The sequence below is a fragment of the Stegostoma tigrinum genome, chromosome 29 (assembly GCF_030684315.1).
Source record: "Stegostoma tigrinum isolate sSteTig4 chromosome 29, sSteTig4.hap1, whole genome shotgun sequence".
NCBI classification, from domain to species: domain Eukaryota; kingdom Metazoa; phylum Chordata; class Chondrichthyes; order Orectolobiformes; family Stegostomatidae; genus Stegostoma; species Stegostoma tigrinum.
Genome location: NC_081382.1, coordinates 20,635,176 through 20,651,774, shown reverse-complemented (window position 1 = coordinate 20,651,774; position 16,599 = coordinate 20,635,176). Strand labels below are relative to the sequence as shown.

At 40.9% G+C, this 16,599-nt stretch overlaps 1 protein-coding gene across 9 annotated transcripts in view; it reads right to left on the bottom strand.

Moving 5' to 3' along the window:
• Positions 1-5,957: 5,957 nt before the first annotated feature.
• The window catches only part of rgs3a (regulator of G protein signaling 3a), a 243,603-nt gene continuing 232,961 nt past the window's right edge, over positions 5,958-16,599 (bottom strand). For 7 of the 9 annotated variants that reach the window (XM_059638197.1, XM_059638191.1, XM_059638192.1 and 4 more), the window contains 4 exons: positions 9,392-9,493; positions 8,324-8,385; positions 7,515-7,681; positions 5,958-7,390 (listed from right to left, as the gene is read on the bottom strand). In XM_059638197.1, the coding sequence (XP_059494180.1) occupies positions 7,205-7,390; positions 7,515-7,681; positions 8,324-8,385; positions 9,392-9,493 (517 nt within the window). In that variant the 3' untranslated portion in view covers positions 5,958-7,204. Of the gene's footprint in view, positions 7,391-7,514; positions 7,682-8,323; positions 8,386-9,391; positions 9,494-9,798; positions 10,538-11,967; positions 12,102-16,599 lie in introns of those variants that run through there. The other 2 variants (XM_048558961.1, XM_048558960.1) reach the window with 2 other exon arrangements.

Below are 16,599 nucleotides of genomic sequence, written 5' to 3'. Positions count from 1 at the left end.
TTTGATATATAGTGCCTAAAGAGGGTTCCAGGGCCTCAAAGCAATTCAGATAGTTGAAGACCTCCCTAATGCATCCCAGGGGATGAGCAAAGCACCTAGGATGATGAACACGTTATTCAACATCCTCTTCCAGGACGACAACTACCACCCATATTGAGACGGCAGATCTGAATCCAAATCCTCAAAGTCTGAAGCGTTTTAGTTTACTGACATTAGGCAGCTTTTCACCAATTGTGCTGAGGCCACAACAATTACACCACAGAGGAGAAATTGATTAGGCATTACCTGCAACCTAGGCACTGAAGAAGTGCACCAGTGATTAGTTAACCATTGTGTGGAATATTCAAATTTTGTTGGATAAAGTCAGAAGAACAGTTTCTTCCTGGTGGCTTTTATTTCAAGCTTGTGGTCAAAAGGATACTACAATGGCATGAGGGAAGTAAAGATGTGGAACTAGTGAACAGTGGGGAGCCTAATTATTCTCAGAAACCACAGTGATTTTCTTATTGAACTGTGTTGTAGATGGTCAGTCAGACTTTGGTCAATGTAAAAGACCACTATGGCTAGAGACGTTTCTCTTTTCAGAAAGAAAACAAGCAAGTGCTTTCTCCAGGCTTGTAGAGCCATGGATAGAGCATTGGACAAGCAAAGAGCTAAATGTTAATGAGCTTGCTTGTCGCAGCTTGGAAGGATCAGCAGGCAAAGAAATTTAAGACCATGTTCACCTTCACACTCACTGGCAGTCCTGTCCTCACTTTGCTCTGGGGCTGTAAATGTGATTCCAAGAATAATACCATGGATTGAATTGCAATAACCTAACACACTAGCTCTGCTGAGGTCAAGGTAGGAGACATGCTCCTGGAAAATCCTGCGGGCAAAGGCTTCCTGCTGAGATGTTTCAGCCTGTCTGCCATCCACAGGCAATTTTGTTGCCTCTGCTCCAAATTTATGAGTTATTACAGCCCAAAGGAGCTGGCAACTGCAGAGCCCAAGCCTTCTCCATGAGCAGCAGCACACCTTATCAACTGAACCAAATCTATAAAGCACTGAACCCCCTTCCTCAAACTCAAACAGGACTGACAGAATTTAATCAACAACTAACATGTAGGAATTTGATGATCCTTTTAAATAGTGCTGGGGGAAGCCCCTTGCGCTATGGGAGATGCGCGTGTGTAAGATGTTATTAACTAAAGCACTGAGGTAAAAATAAGGGTCTGGACAGAACAGCTGATTCTGCATACTTCAAGCTAGAAACATGCAGAGCAGTGCAGGAATTCTTTTTCTACTAAGATCAGCACTTTTCATATAACTTAGGATGTAACATCTGCATGGAATCACTGATTATTGCACCTGCATTGAAATAGTTTAAATACTTTGATTAAAGCTGGACTTTTGTGATTATTGAATACTTTTTTTTTTGTTTCCTTACATGTACTTGCTAATGAATGAGCCATGTACTTGAAATTAATTTCTGTTCAAAATTTTCTGTCTGGATAATAAATTTGAAAGTGACTCTAACAGCAAAGTTACTGGGATTACCAAGTTGGATTTTGAGGCCATTGTCTTTCAATTTTTTTTTAAAACTGTCTTTTCTGACTGGACGTCTGAGTCAATTAAGCATTTTTTGCATGTATATCTTAAATTATGGTACTTTGAGTCATATACGTGGACATCCTGTCAGCTTTGCAGGCTTTTGTTTTTATTTGTCACTGGTGAACTTGAGCTTTTCTATGGATAACAAATATGTCTTTTATATGATTGGAAAATTGCTCAGTGTTTAGTAAGAAGGGTGGAATGATGGGGTTGGCAGCACAAGCAGTTTGGTACGACCTAGATAACGAAATGTGAGGCTGGACGAACACAGCAGGCCCAGCAGCACCTCAGGAGCACAAAAGCTGACGTTTCGGGCCGGAACGTCAGCTTTTGTGCTCCTGAGATGCTGCTTGGCCTGCTGTGTTCATCCAGCCTCACATTTCGTTATCTTGGATTCTCCAGCATCTGCAGTTCCCATTATCACTGGTACTGACCTAATTGTTGGTGCAGCTATGTGTATTTAGTTTGCGAGAGTTGCAAAGAGTCTTGCAGTTAAAAGGTTAATTAGATTTCACTGTTGTTATGACCATAGTGAACATTTTCACAGAAGAAAATCTTTTAGTTTCTTCTTTGACAAGGGGATGCAACTCCTCTGGCATATAGCATACGTTGGCAACATTTCTAGCCATTGGGTTTTACAGCAGCCATTATTACAAATGCGCATTAAGGATTCATGTTGAAATACATAATTATTGTTAATTTTCATAAGTGTTTTTGAGATTTTGGTGGAAGGAAAAGTTTAAATTATACACTTGTGCTTCCCATTTAAAAGTAATATCAGAAAATATCAGTGGCATTAACCAAAATAAGTGGATTTTCACCTTATACAGTCTGTTGGGACATGTTATTTGGCTATTTTATTTGGCCCTTGTCTTCAATGATGTTGTGGGTGTAATTAAAAACAGTGCAGCTCTTTCAGTTCAAGTACTTTTCACACTGGAGGCCCGTGATCAGCAGTGTGCTGCAAGGATCGGTGCTGGGTCCACTGCTTTTCGACATTTGTATAAACAATATGGATGTGAACATAGGAGGAATGGTTACTAAGATTGCAGATGACACCAAAATTGGTGGCATAGTAGACAGCGCAGGTGGTTGTCTCAGCATACAACGTGACCTTGATCAGATGGGCCAATGAGCCGAGGAGTGGGAGATTAAGGTTAATTTAGATAAATGTGAAATGCTATATTTTGGAAAGGCAAGCCGGGACAGGACTTGTACAAATAATGGCAGGGTTCTGGGGAGTGTTGCCAAACAAAGAGACCTTGAGATGCAGGTTCATAGTTTTTTCAAAGTGGAGTCACAGGTAGACAGGGTAGCGAAGAATGCGTTTGGTACACTTGCCTTTATTAGTCAGGGCATTGAGCATGAGTTGGGAGATCACATTGCGACTGTACAGGACATTGGTTAGGCCACTATTGGAACATTGCGTTCAATTCTGGCCTCCTTGCTATAGGAAACATGTTGTGAAACTTGAAAGGGTTCAGGAAAGATTTACAAAGATGTTGCCAGGGTTGGAGGGGTTAAGCTACAGGGAGAGGCCGAATAGGCTGGGGTTATTTTCCTTGGAGCATCAGAGGCTGTGGGTTGACCTTACAGAGGCTTATAAAATCATGAGGAGCACAGACAGGGTAAATAGTCAAGGTCTTTTCCCCAGAGCAGGGGAGTCTGAAAGTAGAGGGCACAGGTTTAAGGTGAGGGGGAAACATTTAAAAGGGAGCTAAGGGGTGGTCCGTGTATGGAATGAGCTTCTAGAGGTGGTGACGGAAGCTGGTACAATCACAACATTTAAAAGGCGTCTGGGTGGGTAAATGAAAAGGGTTTAGAGGGGAATGGGCCAAATGCTGTAAGATTGGACGAGAACAATTTAGGATGTCTGGCCGACATGGACAAGTTAGACCAAAGGGTCTGTTTCCGTGCTGTACATCTCTGACTGTACAGAAAATGGTTCATTCTGTCTAAATGTAAAACATCAGTGGAAACACTGGACAGACAATTCCTACGTATAGCTTGAGACAATTCAAGCAAGCAAGCGATTTTCACAGCAGTAAGGCTAGCTAGGTGCTTAAATAAAAACAAAGTACTGTGGATGTTGGAGATAGGAATTAAAAACAAATGACTGGAGAAACTCATCAGGTCTAGTAACATCTTTGGGAGAGAAAAAGTGCACATTCTGAGTTCAATATAACTCTTCATTGAGATCCACTGAGCTTCTCCGGCACTTCATTTTTATTTCAAGCTGCTTTGCAGAAGTGTTAACATCTTTTTGGTGACCCTGCAAAGGGAGATACTAGAACAAGGGAGGAAAAACTTGGTGAAACAGTTAGATTTTAAGGAGTACCTTTCATAGAAGAAATGTTAATAGAATTTAGAAAGGAAATTCTGGAGTTTAGTGTCCAGACAGCTGAAGGCATGACAACAGAAGTGCGGTCAAAATCAGTCATTTACAAAAAGCCTGGACTGGAGTAGTAGAGAGAATTAAGAGGTCTATATAGTGCAGGAGTTTACAGAGACAGGGGAGGGCAGCTCCACTGAGGCATTTGAAAACAAGCAAGAGATTTTTAAAATTGGGGTATTGTTGAATAAGCAGATCCAGAGGAACAAGTACAATGGCAACGAGTAAACTGGTCTAGGGGTATGGGTTCGAGTTCAGGCAACAGTGTTTTGAGCAGGTTTCTAGTTGGATAAGGGGTTGTTCAAACTAGGAGACCTGCCAGCACTGTATGAGAATCATTATGCCCAGACATCACCAAGGCTTAGGTTATGGTTTTACCATCAGAATTGCTCTGCATACTTCTCTGGTCAATTGTGCCTGTGCCGATGTTAAAGCATCTATCTATTTTGATACAATTTTCTAGCATTTGGCCCACATCCTCATATTCTATGATGCTTCAAGTGCTTAAGATTTCTTAAATGTCTTTGTAGTTCCTGTCTCTACCACCTTTTTAGGCAGTGAATTTCAAATACCCACAACCCTCTGGGTGATTTTTTTTTTCCTGAAGTCCCCTGTAAATTTCCTGCTTCTTTCCTTAAAACCTCTGGTTATCGATCCATTAACAGAAAATGTTTCTCCCTATCTAGACTATCTATGTCACTCCTATCTCAGTACACATCAATTAGATTCCCTCAGCCTTCTCTGCTCTAAGGAAAACAACTCCAACTTATCTAGTCTCTCTTCGTAGCTGAATTGCTCCAGCCCAGGAAACATCCTGGTGAAACTACTCTGCACATTGTGTAGTGCAATTACATCCTTCCTATAGCGTGATGACTAGAACTGCACACAATACTTCAGCTACAGCCTAACTAACATAGTATACTAAGACAGCTGCATCATGACCTTTGCTCTTGTTTCAATGTATAGACTATTAGAGAAAAGTATCCCATAGCCTTCTTAATGACCTTATTCAATGGCAGATTGTGAGAGCCAAGGATGGAGTCGGGCAGTGGTGTAGGTATGATAAACCCAAGCTTTGGTGATGGAAATCATAAGTATGACTCGGGATTAAATAAGAAGCCCCTGGCAAAAAGTGTGGCTCAGTCTCAGTCATTGAAGGAAAAGGGATTTGGAACATAAAACAGTACAGCACAGCACAGGTCCTTCGGCCTACGATGCTGTGCCAAACTTTTATCCTAATCCTAAGGTCTATCTAACCTCCAACCCTACCTTATACTGTCATCCAAATGCCTATCTAAAAGCCACTTAAATACCCTTAATGAGGCCAACTCGACTACCCTCTCCGGCAATGCATTCCACACTCCTACCACTCTGAGTATAGAACCTACCTCTGACATCTCCCCTATATCTACCTCCACTCACTTTAAAACTATGCCACCTCATGATGACTATGGAACAATATTAATGGAGGGCACTGAATACAGTGGCTTCTCAAAAGGTAAATTAGGAATACCGCTGCATATCCAAAACCAGATGTTAGACAAGCAGCTTATCAAATCAGAGACAGTGAATAGGTCAACAGCAAGTATTGTTGAACTAGGGCTGGGTGTCTTCTGTGTAAGCTAACGTACTTTAGTGGAGGACACTAGCCTTTCCTAACAGAGCCTTTATTTGACTCCTGCTTCAGGAAAACATGGTGGATTCTTAACTGCACTGTGAAATGGTAAGGTCCATCAAATAAAAGGTGGCTCACCAACAGCTCCTCAAAAGAATGAAGGATGGGTAATAAACACTCAGGGATACCTATGTCTCATGATGTTTCAAAATATAAGTTGCTGAGATACAACAAATGCTATAAATGTAGGTTTTTGTATCATGTCTAGTCAACTGAGTGATATCAATTCACTGAATAACTTAGTAAATAGAAATACAATGCAGACATACATGGGAATAAATCAAAAATGAATAACAATGCTTGTTAACAATTGTTTATTTACCATGAAAAGATCTTTTTCTACCTTTTTTGTTTTTTGGAGAACCTGCACTGTAAACAATGAAAATTGACAAAAATACATCTTCCTTGAATTCCTTTACAAGCATTCATGACTAAAGGAAACCATTCCCACTATTGTCTCACTTGCAACATTTGTAGCACTGAAGAGACAAATCATATTTACATACTCATTAGTTGACAGTCTCATATTATGATTATTAAACTCAAAATTTGTAAGGAACTATATATACAGCTGGAAAATCCCCAGCTGCCTGCTGCTGGGGTATGTACAGTTAAAGTTAAACATTAACTGGAAATTAACTTTCAGATTTCAACATAATTTGTACAGACTCCGAGAAATATTACAATTACACTTAATTAATGTAAGGTAAAGAACATACCTCTGAAATATTGCACTTCAACGAATGAAAGGAAAACAAGGAATATTACCTATTAGAAATGCATCAAGCATCTGGGTATACTAATAAATAGCTCAATCCTCATTAGCACATAACAAAGCTGTTTAATTTCTGTTGCATGCACACTTGGCACCACCTAAGAACATAGATTCATAAAGAGAAGTGGAAAGTGCCATGATATCATCAACAGAAATGCCTCTTCCAAGTAGTTTACTCTAACATACTTGTCACAGTCTCAATTTACAAAGCTTGGAAGAGGCAGAACTTGCGAGCTCAGTCTTTCAGGATGGATAGGAACTCTACAGTTCTTGAACGCACAGCTTTTAATGATAATTTGGTCCTTTATGATTGTCTTTGATCATAGCTACTAACGTACCCCACAAAAAGGGGCTCTTGGCGCTGCTGTGGAAAGACACATTGCTCCAGAAAACGAAAGATGGGTAATTTGGCACACTGGAAGTTTAAAAGTAGCTGTTTCTCCATCATGGTTCTGGAAGTCCTATGCTGTTGTTACACAACAAATTCATAAAAGGATGACCTCCAACCAACAACATGCCAAAATTAGACAGGAGGTGCAACTCTAAGCAAGACTCTGCTGTAAAACAGTACCTGACTGTTTTCTTCCAACTTGTCCAAACCCATTAATCTCACAAGCACCTAACTTCTGATACAGAGTTCTGATTCAGTCCAGTGAAGTGGGTTTCAAAGTTTCTGAGATAAACAGCAATGATGATCTTCTCTTTCCAACAGTGGAAACACAGCAATTAATCTGTCTCAACTCCCTGTCAGGGAATTAGATGCATGCACCTATGATGACGCACTCTGTTTCTTCTGATTTATCAAATCCAAATACAGGTCTGATCTCAGGAATCGTGGATAAGAGTCCTTTTCCATTAAGCCATATATCCTTTTCTGAGCAAGATCAAAGCAGGACCGTGACACTTTCTGAAGATTTTCCTTGGTGTGTTCTCTTGTATAGGAGTCCAAATTAACCTTTAAAAGAAGTTTCAGAAAGTATTATTTTTAATATTCAACTCCCAAATGTTTCACTAAAATGTATTCAGATTTATCATTATTTGAAGCATATTTAAATAAAATTCTGAAGAATATCACTTACTTCTTTACAGGATTGGATGGCAATATATTCTCCAAAAATCTTTTTGGCCTTAGAAGTCATTTTAGATTGTGATTTGGCTTTTTTGTAATCCTCACATGCCAACCAGAATTCAAGATTTTCTTCACTGAATTCAGTGCGTAAAAAGGCTCTAAAAGCTGCTAAACCATCTGCAAAGCAAATTGGTGACACATGAAATATAGATTGTGCAGAGTAAACACAAAAATAAGGTAAAGATATATGGGACATGGTCCTTTCATTAGTACAAACTTGAAAACAGGGCTTTAGGTTTTCTACATGACCAATCAATTTGACTTGTTATTGTTGGAATTTTTATTGTATGATCATAAATATATGTAACAAAGATGATAAAGATGGATGTATGTTGAATATATTTTAAACTGCTTTATGTAAAATTTATGTTATTTTACTCATTACACCTAAAACAATAGAACTTTCCTCAAAAAATTTTTTACTGAACTGAAGAAGAAAATTAAATAGCTTTTTAAAGAGGGACAAAATGTTAAGACAAAATATCCACAAGTAAATTATAGAACGTAGGGCAGGCCAGAGAATCAAAGTACTTCAAAAATAATTAATTCTGAGTTAGTTCAAAATACTATATTTACAATTATACCACACTTTTCTTTCAGCATATTATACATGAATAAGTTACTTCATTAATAAACTTATGTATTAATTCACATCTAAATTAATATTTTTGAACTCAGAAATAATTACTTAGATGATCAACAGTCAATGTCAATCTAACATCTCTACAATATACAAATTGTTAAAACATTAGTGCTTACATTTGTGGATAAGAAGTTTGTCCAAAGACTCTCCCCATTTTAGAGCTTCCTCTGACGAGGGTCTGCAGGCAAAAGTACAACAGCCTGTTAATAAGCACATTTCCACAGTCTTTTAACTTATTCTAACAATTCAACTGCAGCAAGTCATCATCTGGTTGGTTAGTACTGAGGTGGTGTCTTCCCACCTCAGTTAATTGATCCAACACCAACCCTGAGGACATTATGACACATAATGCAAACATGCTTTTCAGCACAGTCAGTCATCACCTCATCTTTTAAGCTAACTCAAGAGTCACCAATGCTGCTCTAGATTTAGTTGGGCCGATTCATCTCCAAAAGGACTTACAGGAACTGAAACCTTAGTTCCCACAAATGTGTGCGCTTATTTTTCCTTCTATGTTCTAAATCTGTGGCTATGTTGTAGGATTTTGTGCATCAGAGAGCATGACTACAACAGTGTCTTGTTGGCATCTATTAGACAGCTAATAGATAAATAAATCTCTTGTGGAGGTTTGCAGGCGAATGCAGATTTTCCTAGGCATGTTTCCAGTACTCCTAACAAGATGCTGTCATGTGCAGAACCACATTTTCCTAGGTGGGCCACAGAGCTGTCTTTGTACACTTTATGTATAAGCAGTCTGCACATATTCAGCTTTCAGACAGCACACTCAATCTACTTCTCCAGCAAATTTATTTCAACTTACTCTTAATGCTCACAAAGCCCAACACTGGATATTTAAACTCAAAAATATTGACAGTACAGCTGAATTATAATTCTTTAAACCAACTGACTTAACAGGTTTCATTCACTGATAAAGTGATACAGAATGATGACTGAGAAATAAATATAATCATTATTCTTCGTGTTTAACTTTGAAAAGTGCTTTAGTTTGGAATAAATAGTGACTGTGTTTCACCATTCTCGATTAACTGTGGAGAACATTCTTTCACCTCATTGTTTGGTATTTGAAATGATGCATAAAACAGAAATTCAAAATGAACACATTTTACCAATCACAATACTTGGAAATAATAAAGTTATACGTTTAATTAAAATTTGAGACCTACTTCACAGTTTTAATGACTTTATCGAGTTTTGCAGCATTACTGCCTGCACCAGATTCATTTCGTCGACGTAGAAATCCCAGTCGGTTTTTCATATCTTTGGCCCTAATGGAAAAGAGAACAAAAACATAGGTAAGTATGAGCAGCTAATGAAAAATGCTTATTTGAGAATTAAATATTCTTACTGAGCAATTAGGCACAAAAAATTTAATTAGATTGAATACACTACCCAGAGAAACAAGCATGACTGCTGAAACAAAACATTCTCATTTAAAAATTAATTCCCCATTCTTGAAATCTTATTCAATAATCTGCAGGAACTTGTACATCAATGATAAGACATTTCAATGCACACACATTTGCTTTTTTCTTGTATTTTCTAAAATTAAGTTCGTTCATACTCAACTTACTCTTTCATAGTGTGCCGTCGATGCAAGCCCCCACCAGGACTCGTACGTTGAAGCAAACTCAAAAGCATTTCTGAATGAAACTCATGTGGTTGTGGCTTTGACAGATCTCTGAAAAATGGCATCTTTCAGAGCTGACTTGTTCAGACTAGTTTTGAAGATGTTTTCCCTTCCCTTAACTGCATTTGATCTGCAATGGCTTCATAAAAATGTAGCAATAGCAATCTGCACAGTCTATTTTGTCACTATAGTTTCAGGATCTTCAAATTTGCAACCTATAAAAAGAAAATCTAACCTTTACAATCCCCTGACCTGCAGAGGAGCTAGCATCTGGACTGTGCAGTGAGTAGCATGAATTTCTGTTCTACACTGAAGTTGCTGTTGGTTCATGGTATTTGCATTCAGGAAGTGGGAGTGACTACCCAGTATGCCCACGTTTTTGAAAGGAGAGTCGATTTGACTCAGAATTGTGTCAGTGTCTGCCTGCCTACTTCTGGTCAATAAAGCTCGCTAACAACTGAAATGTTAAAACAGGAAACAAATGCTGCCTATTTATGTCCATTCCTTTAACTGGTTACTATAACAACAAATCAAACGGCTTTTTTGGCGGAAGGTAGAGACTTTGCTAGTGTAAACCTGCCGAATTGTTTCAGCAAAAAAATTCATTTTGAAATTTTCTCTGATTATAAATTCTATTGACAATTTACAAACTGCAAACTGTAGGTACAAGAACAGAACTCTTTCAGTTTCCCTGACTGAATAAATGAAAGATGATTTTTAAAGGAAAGGTTTTAAAGAATGGTAAAATCAAATTGAAGAGAATCATCTTCTGAAAACTTATTTAGGCAAAGATTAAAGAACGTGTTGAATTGATGCATGAATTAAACAGCTTATAAATAAAGATGTGGAAAAATGATTAATAAGCCTAGAGCATTTTTCACCACTTAAATCTGGTAAAAACAATTTTTTTTGCTAAGTTGTTGGACAAAAGATTCAATTTTCTTAGTATGGCTAACATATCATCACTACCTAATAGATCAGGGCACTATATTCTACTGCTTATTATAATGTGGTTGGTGGCATGTGCGGCAACAAATGAAAGTGCTGGTGCTATAATTACAGAAACACAGAAAACTTTCTAAAAACTAACAAGACATCTAACATCTGTTTCTTGATGTACTGCTTTCTCAATTTTATGAGGTGTTTCTTTAACAGCATTTTGTTTGTATTCAATCTAGTCATGTTAAAGCATCTGACCAAGTGATCAGTAATTTTTAGCTGATTATATACATAATAACAATACACATCTATGCCTTGTACTGAATTCTCATCCCAAATCTCCTCCCAAATAATATTTAATATAAATGACAAATGTTTTATTTCTATAATACACGGATCATATGATCATCATAAAAAGTCTAATCAGCCCATCCTCCATCAGTTTCATCACTTAAAAACATAATTGCTAAAACTTCAGAGATCTATCAATAATGCTCTATAAAAACAGATGATTTGCCTTAGGTTTCGGGGGAACAAGAGACATTGGAATCGTAGCATTCAAACCAAACAAATATAACTAGAAATGTAACTGCCTAAATGCAAATGACTGCAAATCCAGCAGATAAGAAACAACATTAATGGATAATGAAATTGTAATAAGCAATTGCCAATAAGTCAGATTCAAAGGGACAACAATGACTGGCACAGTGCATTCTATTTAATGCTTTTCAAAGTTCTGCTAGGACATGCTCTTTCAACAGATCAGCTGTAACATGATATATTTATAAACAGAATAAGCTCCTTGCTTTGAAATTACACTTTTAAGGAAAGCGTATGTAAACATAAACTGTTCCATGGCTATTGCAATAAAGCTCAAAATATGAAAACGAAACCTTTGTTTTAATATTCAATGGAATTTAATTGCAGTTTCATCTGTGAGGATTAACTAGTCATGAAATTCCTGAGTAATGGTAAACTGTAACTCAAAGCTTTCATACAGATGTTTACTCTTAACAAATCTGTAAAACCTGTAAATATTTAAAGCCTACAATTTTACAAATTGTGCTCCTTCCCTGACATTTCACAAATACCACAAATTTATCAAAAATAACCAAACTTCCGCATCTAATTTACTAATGAAATAAAGTTTTCTTAAGATCTAATATCTCCTACCTTTCCAGATATTTTTCTGAAAAATCAACCATTGTGTGTAGCATTTGGATAACTCTATATGTGGTGTGCAGATCTGCAGTGTTTTGAGTCGGATCGTTATATTGATGCTCTCCCAGGAAGGCACATTAAGTACTAAGTGTGGGCTGGATAAACGCCAACTCACGAACCAATCAGGCTACACCATTGAATAAAACGCTTCATGGGGGGTAATTCTCAATTATTTCCACTAAAAGTATAAGACAACCGTTCCCATTGTATTTTAACTGTATATATACTGGGACACTATCTTACTCTTTAACTGTTTTCTTCTAATCTGCGCTGAGCAAGAGCAAAGGGAAACAATAGATATTTTGCGCTTGCAATAAATGCCGGATCCGAGCTGGTCATGTGGTCATAGCTCCACCTTCTGGCACATATTGGTATTTCATGACATGTTGAAAACAGAAAATGGTACGGGGCTAATGGGAACTGCAGATGCTAGAGATTCCAAGATAATAAAATGTGAGGCTGGATGAACACAGCAGGCCAAGCAGCATCTCAGGAGCACAAAAGCTGACGTTTCGGGCCTAGACCCTTCATCAGAGAGGGGGATGGGGGGAGGGAACTGGAATAAATAGGGAGAGAGGGGGAGGCGGACCGAAGATGGAGAGTAAAGAAGATAGGTGGACAGAGTGTAGGTGGGGAGGTAGGGAGGGGATAGGTCAGTCCAGGGAAGACGGACAGGTCAAGGAGGTGGGATGAGGTTAGTAGGTAGCTGGGGGTGCGGCTTGGGGTGGGAGGAAGGGATGGGTGAGAGGAAGAACCGGTTAGGGAGGCAGAGACAGGTTGGACTGGTTTTGGGATGCAGTGGGTGGGGGGGGAAGAGCTGGGCTGGTTGTGTGGTGCAGTGGGGGGAGGGGATGAACTGGGCTGGTTTAGGGATGCAGTAGGGCAAGGGGAGATTTTGAAACTGGTGAAGTCCACATTGATACCATATGGCTGCAGGGTTCCCAGGCAGAATATGAGTTGCTGTTCCTGCAACCTTCGGGTGGCATCATTGTGGCAGCGCAGGAGGCCCATGATGGACATGTCATCAAGAGAATGGGAGGGGGAGTGGAAATGGTTTGCGACTGGGAGGTGCAGTTGTTTGTTGCGAACTGAGCGGAGGTGTTCTGCAAAGCGGTCCCCAAGCCTCCGCTTGGTTTCCCCAATGTAGAGGAAGCCGCACCGGGTACAGTGGATGCAGTATACCACATTGGCAGATGTGCAGGTGAACCTCTGCTTGATGTGGAATGTCATCTTGGGGCCTGGGATGGGGGTGAGGGAGGTGGTGTGGGGACAAGTGTAGCATTTCCTGCGGTTGCAGGGGAAGGTGCCGGGTGTGGTGGGGTTGGAGGGCAGTGTGGAGCGAACAAGGGAGTCACGGAGAGAGTGGTCTCTCCGGAAAGCAGACAGGGGAGGGGATGGAAAAATGTCTTGGGTGGTGGGGTCGGATTGTAAATGGCGGAAGTGTCGGAGGATAATGCGTTGTATCCGGAGGTTGGTAGGGTGGTGTGTGAGAACGAGGGGGATCCTCTTCGGGCGGTTGTGGCGGGGGCGGGGTGTGTGGGATGTGTCGCGGGAAATGCGGGAGACGCGGTCAAGGGCGTTCTCGATCACCGTGGGGGGAAGTTGCGGTCCTTAAAGAACTTGGACATCTGGGATGTGCGGGAGTGGAATGTCTTATCGTGGGAGCAGATGCGGCGGAGGCGGAGGAATTGGGAATAGGGGATGGAATTTTTGCAGGAGGGTGGGTGGGAGGAGGTGTATTCTAGGTAGCTGTGGGAGTCGGTGGGCTTGAAATGGACATCAGTTACAAGCTGGTTGCCTGAGATGGAGACTGAGAGGTCCAGGAAGGTGAGGGATGTGCTGGAGATGGCCCAGGTGAACTGAAGGTTGGGGTGGAAGGTGTTGGTGAAGTCCGTCTTCCCTGGACTGACCTATCCCCTCCCTACCTCCCCACCTACACTCTCTCCACCTATCTTCTTTACTGTCCATCTTCGGTCCGCCTCCCCCTCTCTCCCTATTTATTCCAGTTCCCTCCCCCCATCCCCCTCTCTGATGAAGGGTCTAGGCCCGAAACGTCAGCTTTTGTGCTCCTGAGATGCTGCTTGGCCTGCTGTGTTCATCCAGCCTCACATTTTATTATAATGGTACGGGGCTGCTGCTTCTCAAACGCGTAATAAAATCTTAAAAATTCTCAAAGGGGTAAAGCAATGGTTTAATTTCGTTTTTTTTTGTTTTCACTGAGCGAATATTTATTTTATAGCTCGTACTTCGTAATAAAATTGAATGATAAGTAGAAAATAGTAATACTGGATTATGATCCAGTAATTACGATGGAATGTGTGGAGCTGGATGAACACAGCAGGCCAGGCATGATCTCAGGAGCACAAAAGCTGACGTTTCGGGCCTAGATCCTTCATCAGAGAGGGGGATGGGGTGAGGGTTCTGGAATAAATAGGGAGAGAGGGGGAGGCGGACTGAAGATGGAGAGAAAAGAAGATAGGTGGAGAGGAGAGTATAGGTGAGGAGGTAGGGATGGGATAGGTCAGTCCAGGGAAGACGGACAGGTCAAGGAGGTGGGATGAGGTTAGTAGGTAGGAAACGGAGGTGCGGCTTGTGGTGGGAGGAAGGGATGGGTGAGAGAAGGAACAGGTTAGGGAAGCAGAGACAGGCTGGGCTGGTTTTGGGATGCAGTGGGGGGAGGGGAAATTTTGAAGCTTGAGAGGTCCACATTGATACCATTGGGCTGCAGGGTTCCCAAGCGGAATATGAGTTGCTGTTCTTGCAACCTTCGGGTGGCATGATTGTGGCACTGCAGGAGGCCCATGATGGGCATGTCGTCTGCGGAATGGGAGGGGGAGTTAAAATGGTTTGCGACTGGGAGGTGCAGTTGTTTGTTGCGGACCGAGCGGAGGTGTTCTGCAAAGTGGTCCCCAAGCCTCCGCTTGGTTTCCCCAATGTAGAGGCGGCCACACCGGGTACAACGGATATAGTGTACCACATTGGCAGATGTGCAGGTGAACATCTGCTTGATATGGAAAATCATCTTGGGGCCTGGGATAGCGGTGAGGGAGGAGGTGTGGGGGCAAGTGTAGCACTTCCTGCGGTAGCAGGGGAAGGTGCTGAGTGTGGTGGGGTTGGAGGGAAGTGTGGAGCGGACAAGGGAGTCGCGGAGAGAGTGGTCTCTCTGGAAGGCAGACAAGGCTGGGGATGGAAAAATGGCTTGGGTGGTGGGGTCGGATTGTAGATGGCGGAAGGTGTCGGAGGATGATGGGTTGTATCCGGAGGTTGGTGGGGTGGTATGTGAGAACACCTCCGCTCGGTCAGCAACAAACAACTGCACCTCCCAGTCGCGAACCATTTTAACTCCCCCTCCTATTCCTCAGATGACATGTCTATCATGGGCCTCCTGCAGTGCCACAATGATGCCACCCGAAGATTGCAAGAACAGCAACTCATATTCCGCTTGGTAACCCTGCAGCCCAATGGCATCAATGTGGACTTCACAAGCTTCAAAATCTCCCCTTCCCCCACTGCATCACAAAACCAGCCCAGCCTGTCCCTGCTTCCCTATCTTGTTCTTCCTCTCACCCATCCCTTCCTCCCACCTCAAGCCGCACCTCCATTTCCTACCTACCACCTCATCCCACCTCCTTGACCTGTCCGTCTTCCCCGGACTGACCTATCCCCTCCCTACCTCCTCACCTATACTCTCCTCTCTACCTATCTTTTCTCTCCATCTTTGGTCCGCCTCCCCCTCTCTCCCTATTTATTCCAGAACCCTCTCCCCATTGCCCCCTCTCTGATGAAGGGTCTAGGCCCGTAACGTCAGCTTTTGTGCTCCTGAGATGCTGCTTGGCCTGCTGTGTTCATCCAGCTCCACACTTTGTTATCTTGGATTCTACAGCATCTGCAGGTCCTATTATCACTGTTACTATGAAATGTTATTTGTTTTAAACCAGACTATTAGAATACATTTCTCAGTGGTTTACATTTTTAGCAGATCCATATCAGAAAAGGGAAGCATCCAAATTCAAAATTATGCAAAATCAAACGTATTTCCATTACTACAGCCATATGAGAATATATTTAAGCTCTATAATTGGAATTCTTATTTTTAAAAAAAACATTTTTTTTGCACTTGTTTCAAACTCCTAGTAATGTCCCTCGTTATTACTGATTGGAAACAGTTGTATCCTTTAAAACAATGTAGTAGGGCAAGGGTTAATAAGACAGGGATCATATTTCATCTTTCCTGCCCCCAATATGAACCTTTCTACCATCAGTGCTTAGAATGAAGCTAAACATCACTTCCAAAGATGTATTTACTTTGAGCAATGATATGACATTTACTACAGTACATGTTCGCTGTTCTTCTTTAAACAATCAAAATTCACTGAAGTACAAAACCTAAATATTAGTGAAAAATGGGTTTCTTCTATGGGCATTTAACAGTCCAATTATCTGGCATTTTATAAACCTAACTGAAACTTTAAGGGGAAAGTCTTCCCCTTCAACTTTATGGTTTGTATTAGATTTTTTTGGAGCAGAAGGAACTCAAAATAATAAACTAATTTAATCAATCAAAATCCAATGTTTACTACTCTC